This window comes from Lycorma delicatula, chromosome 2 (genome assembly GCF_047948215.1).
Source record: "Lycorma delicatula isolate Av1 chromosome 2, ASM4794821v1, whole genome shotgun sequence".
In the NCBI taxonomy this organism is placed as follows: Eukaryota; Metazoa; Arthropoda; class Insecta; order Hemiptera; family Fulgoridae; genus Lycorma; species Lycorma delicatula.
Window position 1 is genome coordinate 4,031,354 of NC_134456.1, and position 27,396 is coordinate 4,058,749.

Below are 27,396 nucleotides of genomic sequence, written 5' to 3' on the forward strand. Positions count from 1 at the left end.
GAATAAGAATTCTCAATAAATTCTTGCATAATTTCTAATGATTTATTATTTTTAATTTATTCCTCCCTGGTTTTCCCCTATTATTAATGATCCCTGTTTCTTTAAATCATTTGATGGTTTTTAACACTATATCTTTTTTATTTTTAAATAGGGTTACGATTATTAAATGTTGCATTGAACAAATCACAAAGTTCATTATACAACCTAACTCTAAAAGTGTGACCCTTACCTTACCTGTTTACTAAGTGATATGTTGATAGCAATGTTAGCAGATAGCACAGAGAAAACTGATTCAGTAAAAAACAATTACAAAAATGGTATAAAAGATGAAAAATAACAGAAGTGGCTTACAAATGTGGTAAAGATAGAGAAAATCAGTTAGCCAACTGATCACAGTAAATTCTCATAAGAAACTAAGAGTATAGTAATGAAACACTTTAAATGGAATTACAAAACAATAAAGAGGCTTTATTTTTGCAACAATGGTAAGAGACCATCAATGATCAGCTGATCAACATGATAGGTACAAAATTTTTATACTCATTAAATTGGAATAAAAATAATATTTTGCGTTAAGAAATATATATATTTTTTAATTAAAAAAATTTTTAATTTAATTCAGTTTAATTTCTTTTTATTTAATTTTATTTGAATTTACTAAATTTAGCAATTTTCAAAATCCAGATTTTATCCTTTCGCCATTTTGGGTACAGACATTGTACCAAATTTTTATTTATACAATTTTTCTTGTCTTAAAGATACCTTTAAAATGATTTATCACACAAAGGGTTTTACCATTTAAAATATTTGACACATCCCTGATCCACCCCTCAAGAAGGGGTTGAAATTCTATTTCTTGTTAAAAGGTAAAGTAGTTGACTGATAAATTAACCTGAAAGTTACAGTATCTTGATTGGTTTAAAAGTTGGTGAGGGGTTTCCATACTTTTGACTCGCCCTGTAAAATTTAAAAAAATAAAGAAAACATCAAGATGTAAGCCTTTCTGTACCCTTTGATAGACTTCCAAAAAACTTATGGTAGAGAAACATTATTGAAGATAATGAAAATATAGAGTTGATCAGAAAACACTAAATTTAATCAAGGTAATGTTGACACAATTTTGAAGGTAAAATTCCAGCAGCCATTCCAAATTAAAACAGATCTGATTTGAAGTTGATGAATTGCCTCCAATCATATTTGAATGAATTTTAAACAAATTCATGAAAATCGTCGGGAAAAGTGACAAAAGAATTAAAATCAGAACCAAAAACCAAAATGTAAAAATTAGCTGTCTTGCTTTGGCAGATGATCTAGCACTTCTCTCAAAATCACAAGACGATACAGTTTTCAAAATTAATGACCTAACAGAAAAGCAGAAAAAGTAGGATTCCAAATTTCCTTTTCAAAAACAGAATTCTGCCATAAAGATTATACCCCCCCCCCCCCAAAAAAAAAATGGCTACAGAGTATAGAAAAATAAATGTCAACACAGTTTAAATATTTAGGAGAAATAATCAGTAAAAATAGGGGAAAAAAGCAGTTTTGAAAATTCTAATTAGAAAAAATTAAATTTAAATTAAATTTTTTTTGTTCCTAATAAAAAAAAAATTATTACAAAAATAAAAGCAAAACTTAGTTCTGTAGTCAGACTGGTTATATTTTACAGAATTGAAACAGTAAATCTGACTGGCTAACAAAGACTTCAGAACTGAAAGGAAAATCTTAAGGAGAATCTACGGTCCCAGAAAAGTAGAAGAAGGGTACAGACTACAGACTAAAATCAGATAAAGAAATTTAAAAAAACCCAAAAAGATTGAAAACCTCAATTAAAAAAAGAAGTTTAAAATTCCTCAGACACATGATCAAAATAAATCCATTAAGACTAAATAAATCGATTTTGGGAAAACTTTTGAAACTAAAAAGCCTAACAGGATACATAAAGCAGATGAAAGAGGAATTTAAAAATCTAAGGATAAAAGAGGAAGACTGTTTGGATAGATTGAAGATTAGAGAAATAATTTACGATTCAGGATCTTGTGAATGAAGGAAGAAAAATTATCAGAATAAAATAGACAGAAGAAGAAAAACAGATTTTTCTAGAAACTAAGGAAATGTGAAAAAGAAACATAAGGATATTGGCAAAAAGTATTGATAATGGCATGGTCACTAGTAAGATACTTCAAAATAAAAATAAAAATGTAAAAAAAGCATGACATATTTGTAAAGCAAACAAAAACGTAATGGTAAATATAAGAGGATAATAAAAAATAAGAATGAATAAATCTGAAAAAAATGTTGAATGAAAGTATTGTTGAATGAAAGTATGAAAGTTGAATTAGAGTATTATTTTATTTTTTATTCTGAAGTTCAAATTGTAATAATTGTCAATAAATAAATAATTTTTTTTATTTTGTTAGGTTCATAATAATAAATTATATAAATTGTATACAGAATAGATAGATATGTTATTCCCCAGTTATAAAAAGGGACTCTTCTAGTATTTTCCTGGATGAATCAAGGGAAAACATGGTAAAACATTGATCATTGCATCATCAGAAAATACATTATTAATTGTAAAATACGATAAAATATAAATGTGATTAAAAATGATATTAATTATTTAAAATATGAACACGCAAAATAATATTAAGGTAAATACGCAAAGACCGTAGTATTAAAAAAAAAAAAAAAAATAATAATAATAAAATAACTAACAATTTAGAAAGTTTTAATAAAAATTAACGAGCACATATCTATGTACACATTAAGTAGCACAGAAAATTTATGATTTCTTTTAAATATTTTAAATGGTATTATCTAAAAATTCATTGATGTATCAATATTATTTCACTAAAAGAGACATTAGATAATTTTTCTTTGGCAACTCCTGACCGTTTCAATTATGAGTTAATCAACATTTGTAAACAACAATCTTATAAAATTAAATTTATTATGTGTTTTCTATGAAGAAGCAATAATAATAAATTGGGAAATAAACAAACTACACTGTATTCACATGAAGTTTTGATTGATTTGTCAAACTGGAATGCCTTGCAGCATTTCATTAGCTATAAAAATTAAACTAATTCATGTAGAATAATCAGTATTAAAATAGTATTATCAATTGAACTCCTTCTACTAGAGTACTCAAATAAGGATATGTAGTAATTAACGTGTAATAAAGTCATCATCATCACTTCCATAACACATACAGGCCATAGACCTTTTCTGGCACTTTCTCAGTCATTCTCTCTTTATCCTTCCTAACTTACCAAAGTTAAGAGTCTGTTTAGGAATTCTTGAATCATTGATCCTTCCTACATATTCCTTCCATCGCGCTCTATAATTTATTACATCAAAAATGGAAGTAATATTAATTCTCTTTTAACATCCTCATTGTGTAATTCTATCCCTTCTTGTTACAAAACAGGTAACACCTTTAAGGCTGCTTAAGAAATTCATATCGGTGGCCTAAAGTAATAAAGTATTAATAGAAAAACTGAAATACATTGAAATAAATAAATTTTTTTACGTTTTCACAATGTTTTATATTTATTTTTATAATGAAGGTTTTAAATAATACTTACAGCTTCCAGCTAGATTCATCGGGTATTTGATGGCATAATAACGATCAATACTTAAAGCCACCAAAACATAGGTTGATGAATATGTAACCACTGCCTGAAAAAAAGTTCCATAATTATTTTTATATTAGTTATGACAAAATTTTATAATAGCAAGCACAGTTCAGTGTAGTGTTTATTACTAGTTTAAAAGTTCCTTTATATTTATTTTAGATTATTTTAAAATAGAAAGGGTAAACAACTGAAGCAGGTATTCTGTCTAATGTTTGTAATGTTTCTTGTTTATAGATGTGAATTACATAAAGTAACTGAGGTCAAGAGGCACCAACTGGGAGTTTCCTTACCTGAGAATAAAAGTTATCAAATATAATCTGCATTTTTATAGACTTGGAATGCTGATTTTCTGTAGTATATTTAAGTGGAAAAGAAAACTAGAAATTACTTATCTCATCATTTTTATTAATAAGCTTTTCATGGAATGTTATTTTCAAGAATTTGATGTCATATTCAGGAATGACTAGTAACTTGTGTCAGACTGCCTACAATCATTCCAGTTTTAGTACTTAAATAAACAGAGGCTGAAATATTCATTTTTCTAACGAATAGTGAATTGTTAGTTACTTATTTTAGTATAGTGCAAACAGAAAGTCACTGTACAGTGTGTTTTAGAATTACGTGGTGCATTCTGTTCTTTCAGCATTAGTTTGGTTGCCCTGTGAGTTTGTTGAATATTGCTCAGTAATAAACCAAGATGTCGGTTGTTGAGCTCTGATTGAACGTGCTTTGTTTTGTTTTGTATTGTTTCGTTTATCGGAATCAATATTTGCAAGAAACATAACGGTTCTTTCAGTTGAGGAATGCATTTTTATCTTGAATTTGTCTTTCATGAAGGTGACAAGTATACTAATTTAGGAAAGCATAAGTTTTCTGAAAAGGTTCCAAATACTATTGTTCCTCACCGCAATGTAGTTTGAACTCTTATCGAAAACTTTCGGGCAACAGGTTCTGTTGAAGACCCTCATCAAAGAGGAAGATCACTTAAACTAAATAACAGAAGCTGTTAGATATTTCTCATGCTATGACCAATAGTCCATCAAGTCGATGCATATGTTAGCGCAGCAGAAAGATATCGGACATGCTACCACACGTAAAGCCGGATGAAAAGAACTTTTCCATTAAAAAGTATTGTGTGCCTAAATTATTGTCAATGGTTTAAATGTTTTATCGACCAAAACTACGTAGGTATCCACAACATTATGATTTTTACAGATGAAGCATCATTTCATCTGGGAAATATTCACAAAGTAGACAACACTGATCGACAACTAACGCCCTTGAATTACATGAAAAATCCTTACACAAAGTGAAAATTGGAGTCTGGGTCAGTGTGAGTAGAAGTGCATTGTGGGTCCAATTTTTTTTTGAAAACAGTTGATTTCATGAGAACCTGTTTTATGTGTGCTATTTTAACAAACTTCATTAGACAGTCAACAGAAGTAGAAATCAATCGCATTTGTTTCCAATAAGATGGAGCCACAGCACACACAGCTCAGTGATATTGACCTGATATTTTTTACAAAAGGTTTACCAAATCATTTTGAGGGGTTTGTGACCTGCATAATCGACTGATCTGACTCCCTCAGATTATTTTTTATGGGGACAGTGAAACAAGCAGTGTATCGCAACAGACCACAACCAAAAAAAACACATACATACAACAAAACTGTATACATACAAGACATTCCTACACATCAGCTGGTTGAAATTTTTGAAAACAAATTGAAACATGTGCAGTGTTGTATTGATGTTGGAGGAGGTCATTTTCAACACTTTTTATGAACTATTCCAGTTATTGAATATCTGTTTCTATAAAATAATGAGATAAGAATACAAAGTAATAATTAAGAAAGTTTCATTATTACATTTCTATAATTCCACTGAACAGCAAATTCCAAACATTCTGTATTATCTTTACGCTGTCAAGTTCAAGACAAAATGTTTTATTTCCAAATCGTTAAGCATTTTTTACAGTCGAGTCAATTTGAAAGAAGTTTATGAATGAAATGTATAAATGTTATCTGCTGTTAAAAATTTTTACTTTATATGGTACTTAACATGATAAAAATATTTCCACCTCTTTTAGAATACAAACAGGAAATAGGAAACCTCTTTATCCAGTTTAAATTAACTCAAAGATTATGTAAAGAGAAATCCTGAGCTTTTTCTGCTTTTTATGATGAGATTACTTTGGAACAAATCACACAATTATGATAAATATTTTTTGGCTTTTTTTTTAGAAATTTAAGGTTATAAATTAAATATCAAAGTGAAGTTATGATTAGCAGATTTTTAGTTGTAATAATTTTTTTTTTTTAACTTATGTATTATTAAATGTTGGAGATAATAATATTTGATGTTCCCAGATTCCTTTTGGGTAGCCTACATCTGAACGTGTAAGGAATCTTCTTATTTTTATATTCGAAAATATTAATAAATTTTTTAAGAGGCCTGTTTAGAAAGTCTCGGTCCAACAAAGAAAAAAACACAAAATTTTTCAGAAATTTTTTTTTATTTTTCAACGTATTCATCTTGCAATTCAATACATTTAGGCCAATGACTTTCCAACTTTTTAATACTCCCTCTATAATGATATTTGTTAAACCGTGCAACAATCCAAGACGTGTTTATCAAGATGAAGAGAATCTTATTTTTGGGCAGATGTGGACATTTAGCCTGAAAAGCTTTCTTCAATTGATCCAGAAGAAGAAAAGAAATACTCCCCGGTGATGCCTTTTTCCATGTACTCCACTTTTCCAATTAAGAGAATGACACCACATTAAATCTCAGAAAACTGTTCCCATGAGTTTTTTTACCGTTAGAACAGTTTTCGTTTTTTTTGGCCAACTTTCAGTTGCTTCCACCCTCTGTTTGGAATCCTGTTTGGTCTCTGGTGTTGCTTCATCTTTTTCTTTTTCCTGTTTATCCTCCGGAACCACCGTATGGTATTAGTTCAAAGGATGAATGAAGATGATATGTACGAATGTAAATGAAGTGTAGTCTTGTACAGTCTCAGTTCGACCATTCCTGAGATGCGTGGTTAATTGAAACACAACCACCAAAGAACACCGGTATCCTCGATCTAGTATTCAAATCCGTGTAAAAATAACTGACTTTACTCTGGCAGTGATGTCGCTTAATTTTCCCATTAAAAAAAGTATAAAAGTTTAAAGTATAAAGTTTAAAATTTAACTTCTTCCTTAAAATTGAAAGTTACTAAATTGTTAGATTTTTAAATATTTATTTTCCAAAAAAAAAAAAAAAAAAAAAAACCAGTAAAAAAATGGTGATTACATGCTGTATCAGATGAAAAGTTAACAGATGCTTAGTTTTGTTGTTATGTAACTTCATTCAAGTAACATAAAACTGAATTCTGTGAACGAGTATTAAGATAAGATATTTGTCTTGATATTTACAAAAAAACATTTTGCACAGTATTGTTCAAAATTAGTGAATGTTTTCCTAAATTTACAGTTCTCGGCTTGCTGTTTATTTGCCGATGCGTTTGAAGTTTAATAACTCTGCTTTATAATGACTAAAATATCAAAGTAGTTTTCTTTAATACCCTAATTAATGTTTTTTTTGGAAAATTATATAATTTTAATTCATTATTGATATTTTTCATGAAAAAGCTGAAGAATACTTTTAAAAAATACTCTGTTTTGGATTATTTTATAAATAAACTTGAATTTAAGCTTCGTCAAACATGCAAAAAAAGTTCTAAAAATATGCTTTATTAATTTACCTAATAACTAATTTTTCTTGATTGTCTGCATTAAATTTGTTAGTTTCTGAATCAACAATTTCCAAGTTATCTGTTATTTTTCAAAAAATTGAATTTCTGTCAAGAATGATTATTTAAAATAATTTTTAAGACTAGTTTGAGTTTTATGATTTTAAAATCTGAATAAGAAAATTTTAATCTCGGAGAAAAATAACTCTCATCTTTTTATTACATCTACTTGGAATAAACATTTGTAAAATTGCTGTGAAAATAATAAACGGTCACCATTTCCCTTAGAGCTGTTTTAACCCGGTGCTTTTTAAATCAAACTTTTGTCTTTTAATGCCTTTTAAAAATGATGTATCATAACCCTACCTCTTCCGGTTAAAATTTTTGAGTTTTCCTCTAAATGGGAGCCTTTTAAGGGCTTGAAGTGGAGAGGACCTAGATCAGAAAATAGATCATTTCTAGTTGGAAGCAATTGTTATATTTTTTTTTCTGTGTTTAACTGATGGAAAAATATTTAACGGTTACTATACTTTAACACTCTGTATGTTGTGTGTTAACAAGAACAAAACAAAAGTAATGAAATGTAGTAGAAATAACAAAGATGGACCAATGAATGTGAAAATGGGAGGAGAAAAGATTATGGAGGTAGAAGAATTTTGTTATTTGGGAAGTAGAATTACTAAAGATGGACGAAGCAGGAGCGATATAAAATGCCGAATACCACAAGCGAAACGAGCCTTCAGTAAGAAATATAATTTGTTTACATAAAAAATTAATTTAAATGTCAGGAAAAGATTTTTGAAAGTGTATGTTTGGAGTGTCGCTTTATATGGAAGTGAAACTTGGACAATCGGAGTATCTGAGAAGAAAAGATTAGAAGCTTTTGAAATGTGGTGCTATAGGAGAATGTTAAAAATCAGATGGGTGGATAAAGTGACAAATGAAGAGGTATTGCGGCAAATAGATGAAGAAAGAAGCATTTGGAAAAATATAGTTAAAAGAAGAGACAGACTTATAGGCCACATATTAAGGCATCCTGGAATAGTCGCTTTAATATTGGAAGGACAGGTAGAAGGGAAAAATTGTGTAAGCAAGCCACGTTTGGGGAATATGTAAAAGAAATTGTTAGGGATTTAGGATGTAAAGGGTATACCGAAATGAAACGACTAGCACTAGATAGGGAATCTTGGAGAGCTGCATCAAACCAGTCAAATGACTGAAGACAAAACAAAAAAAAATGTTGTGTGTGTGTTTGTACACCAGTATTAAAGATATCCTACACAGAAAGTCCAATTTCAGTTGCTCTCTATTTGCCGCTTTGCTATGTTGGTGATATAATAACTTTTTCATTTGCCATCAATTTATATTGCAATTACTTGTCGTGGAGCTTTAAAACGAAGGGGAACACGTTGCGGCGGTGAAAACCCTTAGACGTACGGAGAGTATTATACACAGGCACTTCACAAAAACGCGTGGAATTTTTGATCCGTAAAATACACATAATCAATTAACAATTCAGTAACTGATTAAAAAAGTTTGAAGAAATAGGTTCGACTGTGGACATTAAATTGCTCAGGCCTTCTTATATTAATCGATTTCTTGAAAACATTGCTGTCGGTGTGAGAAAATGTCGATGTGAGTCCGAGAATTTACAAAAATTGACCGTTCCGAAAGGCAGCTAATTCTCAAAAAATACATCTATATTTAAATTCCTAAAAAAAATTAATCGGTGCAAGACAACAGACCGTTTGAAGTGCCTGGAAAACTGACGAAAGTGCCTGAAGATTAACAACGGGGATTTTCCGAGAAAAATCATCCTTGGCAAAGAGATTACTTTTAAATTAACGGGTAATTCGGCAAACAAAATTATTATATTCAGAGCACAGCAACTCTTTAAGTAATTTAGGAAAAGTCGTTTTATCTAAAAACGAGCCTCTATTTAATACATATTTTGTTCTAGAGAAGCGATTAGAGTGTACGTTTTTTAAAAATGAGTCCAGAGATGAATCCAATGAATGTCATAACATCGTAAGGAGTCTTTGTGGCCTGCATTGGACGATATCATCATCATATGGTTTTCTGCCTGTTAGCAGGTCCCTGGCACTACTGCTGTCTCCATATGTTTCTGTCCCACGCTTTTCTTTTCGTCTCATCATAACCTTCACTACCCTTAATGTCATTTATTAAATTCAGCCTCTTACTTCCTCTTCTTTTTTCACGTTTAACGAAGCCTGTTTTACTATTCCTTTTCCTTCATTATTGCGCGATCCAGTTTCCTTTTCTCCTTCTTATAGTGGCCAATATTGTTATATCTTTATTTATTCTTCTTAATACTTTTACGTTACTCATTCTGTCGACCCATTTTACCTTCTCCATCCTCCTCCAGATCCACATTTCGAAAGCCTCGATCTTATCTTTTTCCTTTTTCTCCAGTGTCCATGTTTTACTACCGTACAAAGGTATACTTCAAACATAGTATTTCACCGTTCTCTTCCTCAGATCTAGATCCATCTGAAAAAGGCTTCCATTGCCAATGCAATTCTCGTCTTAATCATATCTTTTTTATTCTTCCAATCTTCAGTTAGTACTTTCCCGAGATATCTGTATCTTTTTACTTGTTAAAGTTTTCCTTCTGCTGTTACAACGTTAAATACGTATTATCTATTTCATTTTCTTCATAAGTCTTGTTTTCCTCACATTTATTTTCATCTTATATTTCTTCATCCCACTTTCCAATGCTTTTTTAAATTCCTCGAGTGTCTTTAGCTACAATGACACGTTCTACTGGTGAAAATAAAGAAAAAGGTTCGTAGTAACTTAGGTTCAAAAACGCTTCGTTAGCGAGTGTTGGCTTTGCTTTAGCTCTTGATTTCTGCGCCATCGATAAAATTAAACCAGACTGTAATTCTCGAGACCTCCTCTTTTGTTTGTTATTATAAAAGTTTTGTTTCGTTTAATATCTATTAAAAGCTGTCACATTTTGATACTAATTGTTTTTATTAATTTTTTTAATTCTTACATATGAAGTTAGTTTTTTTTGACTTTATTCATACCATTTTACTCAAATAGAATCAAATTCTCTACAAGTTTTATTTAAAACTTTTATATGTTTCTTACCCGGTTATTTTACGCCAAATATAAAAAAGATATTTACCCCAGTTTTCTCAAAAAAAATTACAAATTCAGTTCTGGGACCTTTTTTTTATATTTTTGGGTCAGATTTAATATAACATCACTAAGTTTACCTCTTAATTTGGATCTTAAGAATTACAGTAATTATACTGACTCCACAGAAATTAGGGTGAAACCTTTCACCAACTGACGCTCGCTAACGAAGCGTTTCCGAAGTTATGTTTATATGATTTTTTTTCTTTATTTTAACCAGTAGAACATGACCTGAAACCTTTTTACATTGTTCGTGAATCACTTTTTATATATTATACTAAACTCATTTTGGATTTGTTTTCCAAAATTTTAGTTTATTAAAAGATAAATTAATCACCATTATTGAACTTAAAGGAGAGAGATTCTACTACACGATCACTTACAAAAAACTACAACCAAAATTTTTGTATTTTTTTTTTTTAATTCAGATCATCTCAAAACGTCAAGAATTACAAAAAAAAATAGAGGAGTTCATTATCTAATGTACAACAACAACATTTTCCTTCTGCTGAAATCGTATATTAAAATAGCAATGAATGTACTTTCAAAATAGCAAAAAAGGATTTTTATGTTTATTATAGGTCAAAATAAAAATTTGTAGTCTTTTTTGTACTGTTACAAGATTTTATGAATAGTATTAAAGGAAAAAAATAAACTTCCAAAAGCGTCCATTAAAAATAAAGCTTAACAGTGTACTTGTCTGTATATGTGTGACGGCAATATATATATATATATATATATATATTGAGTAAACTGTTTTTATATGCGGTATAAAAGAGTAGGTAAACGGTACGGAGAGGAGGTTTTAAATTTGGCTACAACGTAACAAGAATTTTTTGGAAGGAGGGTTAGTTACTAAGTAGATTGTGCTAGTAACGTTACTGTTGCTGTTACGCATCTTATTCTTCTTCTGGCTTTGACCCAACTGGGATATCTTATTCAGAATCGTTTACTACCCTTATTCTCTATAGTTACTTATATTGTAAACCTCCGCTGCCGCCACCGTCTTTTTAACATCTACAACATTTTACGTAAACATTTTCCATCGGAATAGAATATAATAAGAACGGGTGAAGTAAATGCGAGAAAGGAAAACATAACAGAATAAAAGAGGAAAGGGAAAGACAAAATAAAGGACCGAAAGGGAAACGTATAAGAGCGGACGTCAATTTCAGATATTTCTCTTTTAATATTTTTTATCACGAACGATGTCATTTCAGTCTCTTGCCGTCTTTATTTTTCATGTCTGTTTGCAATTCTCTGTTGTAACTTTAGATTACATCGTTAACTCATCCTCGTTCATTTTCCTGCAGAAATTGCTGTTGAAAATCATCAAAATACTTTTATATGTTTCTTTAATGTTAAAAGAAGTACCGTGATTGTAAATACAAGACATTTAGTAACTCGTTATCAAAATATATTGTCTACGCATAAACGTTTTAGACCACCGATGTTGTTGTTACTTTGTGAATTATCTTTAAATGAAGTTAGTTTTCTACGTAATATAAAATTTTCTGAATAAACATTTAAACCTTAATTAAACTTTTTAAATTACATTTCTAACTTTTACAAATAGTTCAACGTATTTGTATAAAATGAGCTTAAATTATTGGTCTGTATCAGCAATATTACTTATTTTTATTATTAAAAAAAGGAGCAGAAAGTTGGATGACTTTTCCGACTTTTAATTTCAAATACTCCCTAGCGTTTTTATATATTAATGACGTAATCATTTGAAATATTTAGGATAAATTGAGAAAAAGGTCAATTAAGTAACCTAAAAATATTTGGTGCGATTTTTACCTCCTTTATCAAACGAAAATCTTATCTTAGAATTATTTATTAAAAGACAAAAAATCAAAACCTTTTAACGGTTTTTTAATTTTTATCTCGAGGAATCGACTTACTTGAAAGTTGTTATAAGTTACAGATCGATGTAAGGCAATAATAAAATATATACTTTTCTTCATCTCTTCTTTTGTTTACAAAAACTTTGTAAATATCTCTTCTCTTTAGTCGCTTCTAGAAGAAAACTATTACAAATTTACTTTTGGAAGTATATATTAATTAAACTACAAATTTAATTTCTTAATTAGAAACCGAAGATAACCGTCAGAGATCAGTTTATACGGTGCATGAATTATGCAAGACATACAATCTTACGATTTCTGTTAACAAAACAAAAATTACGGCGTTCAGGGATAAATGTCCGGTTCATTTAAAGATAATACTGTAGAGTGTAATATTTGAATAAGTGTCTCGCTACAATTATCTGGGATGTGATATCGGCTTTGATGTAGAGAAGAGAATAAATCAATTTCAGGCTGTCTGTAAACCATAAGCAGGACCTTGAATTTAGAGAACAAATAAAATTCTAAAAGATTATGGCCACCCCAGTTCTTCTTTATAGAAGCGAGTCGTGGATTACCACAAAAAGACAAGAAAGTAAAATACAAGCTGCAGAGATGAGATTTCTAAGGAGGCTGAAGGGCGTCACGGTTGGATCGGGTACGGAATGAAGAAAAAAAACCGAATTGGATATTTATAGCTTAAACGAAAGATTGACGAATTATCGTAATTGATAGAAGCAACACCAGGAGAGTCTGATAATAGAATTCCCATACAAGTACAAAATTACCAGCCACGCGGAAGGAGGGACATTGGAAGACCTCGTAAAATATGGCAATAATTCACTGTGGGATCGGAACAGGCCTAAGCCTAATCCTTATGTATAAGAAGAAGAAGATTTAATTTCTTCTAAAATTTATTATTCGGTAAATATTCCTTTTGTTGTTGAAATTTAGCCAAAAATATTTAAAAAGGTTTTTTAAAAACACAAAAAATAACTTTTTAATGTGTAAAAATTTAAATACGTTTTTAGATTTAAAAAAAAAACTTTTATTTAATTCACTTAAAAACTGCTGCGTAGTTTGTTGTAAAGATTACATTACTTTTAAGAAGCGATTACAAAATTTCTATAAGTTTAATGTACAAAGTTTGGCCAATTGAAAGTACAATTTTTAAAACACAACATTATTATTCTTCTTCTTAAAATTAACACACTAAGATTGTTACAGACAGAGCTCGGAAGGATTAAGAAGACGAGCAAATTTAGGTACTTGGATGAAGTTGTCCGACCAAATTGAATGGATAAGAAAGCAAACATCGTCAGGATCAATAAGATTTTAAAATTCTTTGGGCTAACGAAAAAACGTGTACAATAAGAATCGGATCTCAAAGATGGGCAAGATCACTCGCTATACGATGGTAATCCGACCAAGAGTTTTATATACGGCAGAACGCGTAGCTCTGAATCAAAGGGAAATAGATAAACTGGAACTTGTTGGAAGACGGATACTCAGGAAAATCTTAGGGCCCAGAAAAACTAACGGTGTTTGGAAATTAAGGAAAAATTATGAATTTTATCGGGAGTTAGATAGTATCACGGAAGCTATAGGTAAGCGAAGACTGGCATTCTACGGACATGTGACAAGAATGGATTCAAACACGCTTACGAAGAGAATTTTTGACAACTGTGATGGTAACAAGGTGAATGTTGAATGGTTCAAGCAAGTTAAAGAGGTCTAAAGGGTAGTAAAGATAAACGTAACTTATATAAAAGCCAGAAACGTGCTTAGGAAAAAGTCTTAGGATTCAAAGGGATTTCGAAGGAGAAGGAAAAATGCGCTACCTAAAGTGGTCCGAAGAAAGGATGAAGTGGCACAGTGAAAGGAGTATAGGAAAGATTAAAAAAAACTACCCGGTATATTTATCGCTAATTTTCATTTAACCCTTTTTAAACCGTATTTTGTAAAGTATTTTACAATAAAATCACTATAAAATAGATACTTCAAAAAATTCTGCCAATCTGCAGGATTTTTAATTCTGTAGAATTACATATAATAATATGAAGAGTAAAAGAAACAACCGGTTACGAAACGGTTTGCCTTTGTCGATCCATAAGAAAAGATTAAACGCTTTAAAACTTTTAATAGATTATAACTAAGTTGTTGAAAAAGGTAAATGAAAAATTTCCAGATAAAACTAGTGTTTTTGATTTGGAAAATACATATTAATTGAAAAACCCTGTATCCAAAAGGATAATTTAAAGATTTTTTTTCTATTCGAATACATTAAATAATGAACTTGTAACATATATCGGAAACATTAAATGTTGCCAAAACTAACAACCTTTTGAAGAAGGATTAAAACGTAACATTTCCCAGGTATTTTTTTAATAATATACAGAGTATCCGGATTAAAGGTGTCCAAAAGTAATGGAATATATTCAGTGTCGTAAGCTCAATCGGCTGAAAATATCTCCAAGATTTCTTCTGTACACTCTCAAGGTTAGAGGAATACGCATGCGCAGACCAGCCGATTCAAAATGAAATTGTAATTATAGTATTCTGTCGAGATGTGGACCCCACAATAGAAGGTTTAGTGCGTGCTTTGTTTAGCGGAATTCAAATCAGTTATGCGTGTTCAACGACGTGTACGTACTGAACGGAATATCGATCCTCCGACATCCAAGTCTTTTCGTCAGTTGATTATGACTAAGAGAGACTGGAAGTATGGTTTCACAAACCGGAAATCATCCAAAAATTTCAATTAGTGACGGGTCTGCGGATCGTGTACGCAATGCATTCACCGCCAGTCCTGGAAAGTCAATCAGACGAGCTAGTTACGAACCGCAAGTTCATATTCATCAACGTTCTACTGTTCATGACGTAGTTCACAGGCGGCTCTGTTTGCGAGAGTAGAAGTTACAACTCCATCACATTAAATCAAATGACCGCCGCCTACGATTTTGCTGCAGAGGTAAGACATGTGTCGAAAACAATCCTAAATATCTTGATACGTTATGTAGCGATGAGACAGACAACTTTTCATACGCATAGGAGAGTAGCACAAAAATGGCGTTATTGGTCCGTTTTTTTTTTTTTTTTTCATGGAGTCCACTGACAGGTTATACGTACCTTGATATACTGGAAAACTTGCTGTTTCTCCGATTCCAGCCGGCTTCATTTTCCAACAAAATGGTGCTCCATCACACTTTCATTGAGATGTAACCGTGTTTTTAAACAGTTTCCTCGGATGTTGGATCGGACGAGGTGGTCCAACTGCATGGTCCCCTACATCTCCATATATCATTCCTTTGAACTTTTTTGCTTGGGAATTTATTAAAAGTTTTGTGTACCAAAGAAAGGTTTGAAACCTGGACGATTTAAAACAGACAATTTTTGAAGTTGTTGGTTTCATAACGCCACAGATGCTCCTAAACGCCTGACAAAAGATAGATTATCATCTAGATGCCTGCCGAGCTACAAAAAGTGCGTACATTGAACTTGAGTTGGTGTGTTTATTAAAAAAATAATAATTAATTCGATTATATTAACTGGTTCTCTTAATATAAGCTGTTACTTTTGGACACCTTTAGTCCGGACACATTTCTGTAAAACGTTTCCTTCAACAATTGTACACAGAAAAGCTGACTGAAAATGATTTCGGTAGTTTTAATTATAGACTTCAAAGCAATTTTTTCAAAAGTATTTTAACATTAATCCAGCGATTCCCGAAGAGAACCCCTTTTATACTAGATAAAGAGGAAAATAATAAAGATATTAAATTGGATATTACCAAACCTAAATTTAAAAAAAAAGATTAAATATATAAAATAAAACCAAAAACTTTATAAAAATGTAAAGCGATAATGGGTGATCTGGTATACTTTATAATTTTAAAAAGAGAAAAAGAAAATTAGAAAAAAAAATTCAATCTAAACTAGGAGTTTTTATTAAAACTAAATTTAAGTGATTTTGATTTTACCGATTTACGGGATTTTTAAAAGAAAATTTACAAAAAAAATGGCAGATACGGAAAATCTTTATTTATTATTCTTGTCCGTAACACAAGAATTCGATAAAACAGAAGCAACTAAATTTTTAATCGAAAACATTAATTTTAACAAACAAGGTTACCACGTCGAAAATTTTTATAAGCCAAAATTTATAAACCAGTTTCGGGATCCTGCGTTTTATAAAACGCAGGATCCCGAAACGTTCCAGGCACAGGGCCAGCATTGGTAGCGCGAATGGAGACAAGACACATGGAGTGCTGTGATAATACCGTAAGGTGGGGGACATTCCAAGTTATAGAGGGGGAAGGGTTTGAGTGGGTAGGCCCGCAAGGGAGAGCCTCATACTAATATGAAGTATGAGACCACATGTGCCTATAAAAGATTTCCTCTCCTGCGACAAAAAAGGTAGTACAGGACATTATAGCGGCAGTTGCAAGATTTACTCATAAATCTTTGCGAAGACTAAGCCAGGAAAAGAATATTTCATTAAATTAAGCCCACACTGCCGTGAAGAGAGTGCTGAAATGTTAACCATATCGAACGCACATTTTCCTTAAGCTAACTAATGCTAATTATGCTAAAAGGGTTCATCGATTCAATAATGTCATCGGTTCAAGAACTAAATTGTCATTAGAGACATCGTTTTAGATCAAGTGTTTTTTATAGATGAAGAAGCACGATTTCACCTTCGTGGTCATGTTAATAGTCAGAATTACCTGGAGTACTGAAAATCTGCGCATTTTCTTTAAGTCTCCTCTACACCAAAAAAATATAAGCATACGGTGTGCAGTTTCAAGGCGACAAATTATAGGTCTCTTTTTTTAAAAAAATAAAAATGCGGATGCTATCGCCTACCAAGAAATTATCAGCTTATAGCCTTACTGTAAGAGAACGAGCGTGACTTCTGGATGCAACAGCAAATCCTAGTAAAGGCAACCGCCTTTACTAGGATTTCCCTTTTACTTTTATACGGATTTGAGTACTAGATCCTGGAATACCGTTGTTATTTGGCGGTCGGGTTTCAATTAACCACAGTTTTCAGGAATAGTCCACCTGAGACTGTACAAGACCGCACTTCATTCAAATTCATATACATTATCCTTGTTCATCTTCGGAAGTAAATACCTTACGATAATTGAATACAAAGATTATCAGTGCCACCCAGGAAATAGACAGGGTATCGCTAACAAGAATAGCTAGAAACACGATCGAACCTGTTTAAAAGTGTAAAGAAGTGGACGGGCACATTCTCAACATCTGCTATAAATTATTACGTAAGTGTTTGCTAGTAAACTGTTATTTATAGACTAAACTGATACCGAAAAATAAATCGGTTTTAGATGGACAATTGAATGTTTTAGGGTTGGTACTTAAGGCTAGATTTCGTATTTAAAGTTATTTTAGGATTCATATACTTTATTAACATTCTGCACACACACACACATCACATATAAATTCTTTTTTTATTTTTTATATTTTAGATTCAAAGGATTTCAAAATATCGATAATAACTGAAATTGTATAGGAATGCCATTTTTCATCGATATTAAAGTTTTAACAGGAAAGTAGTATTTTTTTACACGTTAAAAACTACGTTTGAACATTTATGCTCGTTATTTGAAATTTCACTAATGTTTTTTTTCTTTTGCTTAAAACTTTAGGTTCAAGTAACTCAATTTCCTGTATTTAAAATATTATTAATTATTATTTGCGGGTTTTTTTTTTACATATTAGAGAGGTTACTAACATATTTATAAAATTTTATATCTTTTGCGCTGAGTTTTTGTTCAGGTATCGATCTACATAGATAAATTTTATTAGTTTTTTTAAAGATTACAATCTATATACTTATATTATCATAAACACGTCCAAAATAAATCACTAAACAAAATACATGACGTACATACGCGCATATACATGCAATAAAAAAAAATCATAAACCAAATTGTATATATTCAACATTAAAAATGGCTTCTACATACAATTTTTCCCCTAGAAAAATATATCAATGTTACAAAAGTAATTTATCAATATCCATTCCTTCAATTTCTTTTTAATAGACGCACCTCATTTTTTAGTTCAGCTCGTAAGTTATTTAAAAACCGAAACAACTAAGAGATAATTCATAAAACATCATATCATGTTTTCACCACCCGCATAAGATCCCTATCAAAGATATTATATTTGTGATTTATCGATTCTCATTACCGTATTTCTTTATCTTTTAATACATAAATAACAGAACTTCCATTATCATATTACAAACAACATACCGATCAGTAATATTTTAATATTATTATAAAAATGTTTTATTAGGTACGGTTTCTATACCGGTTATTATAATTCACAATCGTAAATTATTCTCGTAGTAACTACTACCGACCTTTATGTTTTTTACTTCCCCTTTTTCTTATCATCATTCTCATTAGCGCATCTCTCCACCAATGTCTAAATAACAGTATCTCTTTAACCAATATCAAAATCTATTTTATTTTTCTATATCTTAGGTACGTTATATCCTTATTTCTCATCTTTTTTCCATTTATTCAATATTTCTTTTTTTTTTTTTTGTCTTCAGTCATTTGACTGGTTTGATGCAGCTCTCCAAGATTCCCTATCTAGTGCTAGTCGTTTCATTTCAGTATACCCTCTACATCCTACATCCCCAACAATTTGTTTTACATACTCCAAACGTGGCCTGCCTACACAATTTTTTCCTTCTACCTGTCCTTCTAATATTAAAACGACTATTCCAGGATGCTTAGTATGTGGCCTATAAGTCTGTCTCTTCTTTTAACTATATTTTTCCAAATGCTTCTTTCTTCATCTATTTGCCGCAATACCTCTTCATTTGTCACTTTATCCACCCATCTGATTTTTAACATTCTCCTATAGCACCGCATTTCAAAAGCTTCTAATCTTTACTTCTCAGATACTCCGATCGTCCAAGTTTCACTTCCATATAAAGCGACGCTCCAAACATACACTTTCAAAAATCTTTTCCTGACATTTAAATTAATTTTTGATGTAAACAAATTATATTTCTTACTGAAGGCTAGTTTAGCTTGTGCTATTCGGCATTTTATATCGCTCCTGCTTCGTCCATCTTTAGTAATTTTACTTCCCAAATAACAAAATTCTTCTACCTCCATAATCTTTTCTCCTCCTATTTTCACATTCAGCGGTCCATCTTTGTTATTTCTACTACATTTCATTACTTTTGTTTTCTTCTTGTTTATTTTCACGAGATAGTTCTTGCGTAGGACTTCATCTATGCCGTTCATTGTTTCTTCTAAATCCTTTTTACTCTCGGCTAGAATTACTATATCATCAGCAAATCGTAGCATCTTTATCTTTTCCCCTTGTACTGTTACTCCGAATCTAAATTGTTCTTTAACATCATTAACTGCTAGTTCCATGTAAAGATTAAAAAGTAACGGAGATAGGGAACATCCTTGTCGGACTCCCTTTCTTATTAGGGCTTCTTTCTTATGTTCTTCAATTGTTATTGTTGCTGTTTGGTTCCTGTACATGTTAGCAATTGTTCTTCTATCTCTGTATTTGAACCATAATTTTTTTAAAATGCTGAACATTTTATTCCAGTCTACGTTATCGAATGCCTTTTCTAGGTCTATAAACGCCAAGTATGTCGGTTTGTTTTTCTTTAATCTTCCTTCTACTATTAATCTGAGGCCTAAAATTGCTTCCCTTGTCCCTATACTTTTCCTGAAACCAAATTGGTCTTCTCCTAACACTTCTTCCACTCTCCTCTCAATTCTTCTTATCTTTTATTAATTTATTTTCTTAAAAGGCCTCTACTCGTACATTCCTCACTACATATTATTTAACTCGTACTTCTCCGGCAATCTCCCCTTCAGGTTGTCTAATAGTATAGATCCAGAGTGTATTCCTAAGAACATCTTAGAAAGAAAAAACGTTTTAAAAATAATAGTTCTTTTGTTTTTGGTTTGAGAAATTAACAGAAGCTTACATTGAAGTTTGCACTTGGGAATATGAAAATGGAATTTTAGCGCATGAAAAATGTCATACCTGACCGAGAACCGAAACCAAGATGAAACACCGAGGATGCTAAAAATTTGCCACGGAGACGGAAATTTTAATTAGTTTAATTAATAATTTTATTATCAAAATTAAATTTCTATGTTATAGAGTATATCTATTTAGTGGCATTCGTGGGCGAAGGCAGAAACCAAAAAGAGATAGATACATAGTTCTTGTTATAAAAACTATATAAAAGACAGTAGGGCAAAAGACAGTTCAACTATATATGTGTGTATTAACTGTTCTCATTACGTGACCGAATTTTTAAATTTAATCTATATATATAAAACTGTTAAGTTAGTTTGCGTACGGCTTCAAAAACTCAAAATGTTCTGCACCGATTGAGCTCAAATTTTAGCACGATATATAAGCCGCATCAAAGATTGTTTTCATCTATTTTTAATAAATTTATCTATCTATTTTTAATAAATTTATCTATCTATTTTTAATTTGTACAGTTTTTTAATAAATAACAGGCTAATAAATCAGATGGAAATGTAAACAAAGGAAAACCAATCAGATCAATGCAAGATGGCCGCTGTCAAACACAACGACCAATCACAAAGAGCCCGTATGGCCGTTGCCAAGGTAAACAAAATCAAACTGATTAAGTAACAAATTTCTTTGAATTTTATTTAACAGCTAAAACATCTGTATTTTATTTTTAAAAAAACAAAAAAAACACCAAAACAAAAAGAAAAGCCACCAAGAAGGATGACTTACAGTAAATAAATTAACACACCCAACTTTCTTATAGCCCAGATAGACTTAAGACTATGCAAACAAAAAAAGCCGAAATAATCAAATACACAGAAAATAATATCCATACATAATGACCAAAAAATCCTTTGCTAGGTTAAATATTCACTTTTATTTGAATTTACAGAATGCATTTACAACGAAGCATTGATAAACATTGAAGACAAGTGCTTATCTAATGCAAATAAAGCTCTTAGTCAATTGGGAATGCCAGCACCCACCCGAGCTGCGATTGCTTCATTTGATGTGGATTTACGCCGTGAACAGAGTTACAACATTGGTGATCTTCAGTCATATGTCCGATCAAACATTCCCAAATTAACGCGTGAACAGAAAGGCATTTACGATCGCATAATGCAAATGATAAATGACGGAGTTGGGGGGACCTTCTTCTTGAATGCTCTAGGAGGAACTGGGAAAACATTCCTCATTAGATTGATTCTAGTAACGGTTCGATCCAAAAATGACATAGCCTTAGCTCTTGCTTCGTCTGGAATAGCTGCGAGATTGCTACCAGGTGGAAGGACTGCGCATTCAGCTCTGAATTTGCCATTAAACATGCAAATCATCGAGACTCCCACGTGCAATATTTCCAAAGCATTCTGTATGAGAAAAGTATTACAAAAACTAATGGGTAAACTCATTGTTTGGGATGAATGCACGATGGCACATAAAAAATCACTTAAAGCTCTTGATCGATCGTTACGAGATTTGCGTGGAAACGTTCAACCATTCGGGAATGCTTTGATATCGCTCGCAGGAGATTTTAGGCAAACATTGCCTGTAATTTCTCGATCGACACCAGCAGACGAAATAAATGCTTGCCTGAAATATTCAACACTGTGGCGACACGTACGTACATTGCAATTGACTACGAATATGCGTGTCCAGTTGCAGAATGATCCATCAGCTGAGGTATTCTCACGACAGTTACTGGACATTGGAAACGGACAGCTGCCAGTCGATGAGACGTCTAGACGAATATCATTTCCTGATATTCAAATTAATCATAGAAATCACGATCGGCTCAGTGAACGAGCTATCCTTGGCGCAAAGAATAAAGATGTCTATCGACTTAATAATATTATTCAATCCAGCATTCAAAGCGAGGAAATTACATATAAGTTGTTAGACACCGTTGTGGAAGCAGATGAAGTAGTTAATTATCCAACGAATTTTTAAACTCACTTGATCTGCCAGGGATGCCACCACATATATTAAAATTGAAAATAGGTGTGCCAATTATCCTGTTGCGGAATATTAATCAGCCAAAACTCTGCAACGGCACGCGACTTGCAGTTATGAAATTGATGAATAACGTAGTGGAAGCAACGATTTTAACGGGGCCTTTCAAAGGTGAAGATGTCCTCATTTCTCGAATACCCATGATCCCACCATTTCAATTTAAAATATTGCAATTCCCAATTCGATTGGCATTTGCAATCACAATCGATAAAACTCAAGGTCAATCTTTAGAATTGTGTGGTTTAGATTTAGATGCGGATTGCTTCTCACATGGACAGCTGTATGTGCGTGTTCCCGAGTCGGCAAACCAGATAGCCTTTATATCTACGCAGACAGTGGAAAAACAAAAAATATTGTATATCCACAAGTATTGCAAAATTAAACTTCTATGAAACGTATGCTTTGTTTTGTTTATCATTTCTCATCCATGCAACCACAATGTGCCACAGCGAAGCGTGGCGGGTAGAGCTAGTATTTTATAAATTTCAAACAGTACATAACTACTGATTGATTATGTGAAGTTATGCGCTAAAAAATGTTACGTATTAAAATTGTTCAGTATTAATACTAAAATAATCGTTTGAAAAATACACTCAAAAGATGAACTTACCCTTTTCGATGACATTGCTGGGCTGATTTTCAATGAAGAACTTATTACATTTAATATTCCTGTGTTCAACTTACATTAAATTCTAACAGAAATTATTGAAAAACAAAAACTAAAATAAAATAAAAACTGTAACAAAAATGGTTAGAATATTTGAGTAGAAATAAAAATAGAAAAAAGAGTAGAAATAAATTTGTATAATAAAAATTATTTACGAAAGGAACGGCAAACTAATCCATGAATACGTAACTCAAATCTTTCTTGAGATTGCAGTGAATGAATCGTTGCCGATAACTATTGCTGCTTGATCCCTTACAACATAAAAAATCCCTTTTGGCACGTCAGAAGGCGGAGGTAGATTTTACCGGTGCTAAGTAGGGGATTTCCGGCCTCCGTGATACGAGGGGTAGCGCCTAGGCCTTTCATCCGGGGTCCCCGATTCGAATTCCGAACAGGGACGGCATTTCTCATGCGCTACAAAGTTCTAATTTTATGTTCCAATGCACAAGCTTCGAGCTTATATTGTGAATTAATCATCAAGGTAAAATTAAAAAAAAAAAATACTTTTTAAATTTTTTACTTTTCAGATTTAAATTTCAAATTTTTTGAATTCAGTGCCAAATTAAGGAGATTAATATTTTTGAAGTAGTTGATGTAATTTTTGTTGGCAAATTAATAGAAATTTTTTTACTGAAGAACTTAAAAATTATTATTTTTCTTTTACTTTGTGAAAATCTTACTAATTATTTTAAATCTTATTATTATTATTTTTGTTGCTGTTGTTGTTATTTCGTTATTTAATATTTCTTTCATGATATTTTTAAAGAGATTTTTCTTAACGAATAGTAAAGTTTGTTAATTTTTATACTTGTAAAGTTATTTTAATCAATTAATGAAGAAATTTTTAAAACTTTTAAGTATATTTTTATATAATAAATTTAAAATAAAATAAAAGACAATAAGTTACGGTAGTGTAAAGGGTAATAACAATAATTTTTGTCATTAAAAGAAGTGTTATAATTTAAGCTCTTTACGAATACCAGGAAATTTTAACTTTATCATTGCCAGCTTTTTTAATGGACATAGTGTGAATTTTTATAAAGCATATAATCCTTAGAAACGCTAAAAGGTTTCTTTTATTTATTTATTTATTACGTCTTTTTTTTCTTAATTTAATTCTGAAGCCAAAATATCCTTTGTTTAGTAAAATAATCAATACTTATAATATAAGAAAGTAGATGATTGTTTCCTTTCTCATTTGAATTTATTTTTTTAACTATTTTATTTAGCGGGCAAAGTTCATACACGTGGATAGGGTCAGCCTTCTCTCTTCCAAGTGGAAGAATGCTTAAATCCAAGTTAAGTCTTTTTGAACAATTTGATTAAATTAAACTATTACTTCTTAAACTATACGTATACTTCTTAGCTCGTTGTAAGTAATGTAATGAATGTTGGTAAACTTTTTTTTTTAAATTAAATTTTTTTTTGCGATCTTAACTGAATGAAGTTAAGAATTTTTACCCGATGTAATGATTTCTATGTATTTTCTAATATTAATATTTTATTATTTTTGTTTGGGTTTAAAACCATAATACATTACTTTTCAAACACGTTTCGATTAATATAAATTAAAAGTTTTTTACAGTGTTCTTTATATTCAATAGATATTACTTAATAAATTTTCTATAATTTTTTTTAAATTTTGTTTTCTTACTGATAATTTAGCTAAGAAACTATTGTTCATCGAGCTTACATTACCTATTAGTTAAACCTAACATTATTTTATTAAAAGAGCAATCGATATGCGTTAACAAATAATTTTTTTTGTCTTCAGTGATTTGACTGGTTTGATGCAGCTCTTCAAGATTCCCAAGATTCTTTGTTTAGTATTGTTTATTTATAGCTTAAAAAGTATGTTAACAAAGTTACACAATAAAAAATGAGCTGACAAAATACAATATAGGAGCTTAAATTGCTAGCTATACGTTGAAAAAAGGAAAGATCCTTTAATTAAAATTTAAATATTTTTTTCAAAAATGGTGCGTGATAGAAAGATTCTGAGTTCATATTTGTATTCAGCATCAAAGAACAGATTACAATCATGTACCTCATGTTTTTTTTTGTCTTCAGTCATTTAGCTGGTTTAATGCAGCTCTCCAGGATTCCCTATCTAGTGCTACTCGTTTCATTTCGGTATGCCCCCTCATCCTACATCCCTAAAAATTTGTTTTACATATTCCAAACATTGCTTGCCTGCACAATTTTTTCCTTCTACATGACCCTTTAATATTAAAGCGACTATTCCAGGATGGCTTAATAAGTGGCCTATAAGTCTGTCTCTTCTTTTAACTATATTTTTCCAAATGCTTCTTTCTTCATCGATTTGCCGCAAATCCTCTTCATTTGTCACTTTATCCACCCGTCTGATTTTTAACATTCTCCTATAGCACCGCATTTCAAAAGCTTCTAATCTTTTCTTCTCAGATACTCCGATCGTCCAAGTTTCACTTCCATATAAAGCGACACTCCAAACATACACATTCAAAAATCTTTTCCTGACATTTAAATTAATTTTTTATGTAAACAATATATTTCTTACTGAAGGCTCGTTTCGCTTGTGCTATTCGGCATTTTATATCGCTCCTGCTTCGTCTATCTTTAGTAACTCTACTTCCCAAATAACAAAATTCTTGTACCTCCATAATCTTTTCTCCCCCTATTTTCACATTCGGTGGTCCATCTTTGTTATTTCTACTACATTTCATTACTTTTGTTTTGTTCTTGTTTATTTTCATGCGATATTTCTTGCGTAGGACTTCATCTATGCCGTTCATTGTTTCTTCTAAATCCTTTTTACTCTCTGCTAGAATTACTATATCATCAGCAAATCGTAGCATCTTTATCTTTTTTCACCTTGTACTGTTACTCCGGATCTAAATTGTTCTTTAAAATCATTAACTGCTAGTTCCATGTAAAGATTAAAAAGTAACAGAGGTAGGAAACATCCTTGTCGGACTCCCTTTCTTATTTCGGCTTCTTTCTTATGTTCTTCAATTGTTACTGTGGCTGTTTGGTTCCTGTACATGTTAGCAATTGTTCTTCTATCTCTGTATTTGAACCCTAATTTTTTAAAATGCTGAACATTTTATTCCAGTCTACGTTATCGAATGCCTTTTCTAGGTCTATAAACGCCAAGTATGTTGGTTTGTTTTTCTTTAATCTTCCTTCTACTATTAATCTGAGGCCTAAAATTGCTTCCCTTGTCCCTATACTTTTCCTCCTTCCTTAAGCTAATCTCCAGACATATACTGGAGATTTAATTTTTGAAGTAAACAAATTATATTTAAGATTGAAGGCTCGTTTTGTCTGTGCTATTCGGCATTTTAAATCGCTCCTGTTTCATCCATCTTTAGTAATTCTACTTTCCAAATAACAAAATTCTTTTCTCTTCCTATTTTTATATTCAGTGATCCATCTACATTATTTCTACTATATTTCATTACTTTCGTTTTGTTCTTGTTTATTTTCTTGAATAGCAAATAATAAAAATCTACAACGTTTCTTCTAGTAAATAATCAACATTATACTTATAAAGAAATCTATAAAAACGTTATGCGCCATATTTTGTTATCACCATAACAAAATTTTCTTTTTACGATAACAAAGTTTTCTGATTGGCTTACCAGGTCTCCAGATTTGCTTCCTCAAGTTACTTAAAACATAATGTATACAAAACCTGTAAACATTGACCATTTAAAAAGACGTTCAATTAACGAATCTGCATGTATACCACCAAACATGACAACTTATAAACGGATATTAATACTTAGGTTAGAGCACTGCCAAACTGTAGAGGGGAAGCATTATGATTATTAATTGTAGAATGGCATGGTTTCAAAATTTATTGTATTCAATAATTTACGATAGAAAACATTATAAAATTATATATTGAGATAAATAAATAATTAATATCAGTTTACTTAACCACTTAATTTGTAGTAAGGTTGCAAATTATTAGTTATTATTAGTTTATTATAATTATTATAACTAGAATTCTATACAGAAGAATTGAGAGGAGAGTGGAAGAAGTGTTAGGAGAAGACCAATTTGGTTTCAGGAAAAGTATAGGAACAAGGGAAGCAATTTTAGGCCTCAGATTAATAGTAGAAGGAAGATTAAAGAAAAACAAACCGACATACTTGGCGTTTATAGACCTAGAAAAGGCATTCGATAACGTAGACTGGAATAAAATGTTCAGCATTTAAAAAAAATTAGGGTTCAAATACAGAGATAGAAGAACAATTGCTAACATGTACAGGAACCA

General features: G+C 31.1%; 1 protein-coding gene across 1 annotated transcript in view; it reads right to left on the reverse strand.

Moving 5' to 3' along the window:
- The window catches only part of LOC142320101 (cardioacceleratory peptide receptor-like), a 219,007-nt gene that overhangs the window by 17,276 nt on the left and 174,335 nt on the right, over positions 1 to 27,396 (reverse strand). Inside the window, exon 4 of the mRNA XM_075357778.1 lies at positions 3,588 to 3,681. Within this exon, the coding sequence (XP_075213893.1) occupies positions 3,588 to 3,681 (94 nt within the window). The remainder of the gene's footprint in view (positions 1 to 3,587; positions 3,682 to 27,396) is intronic.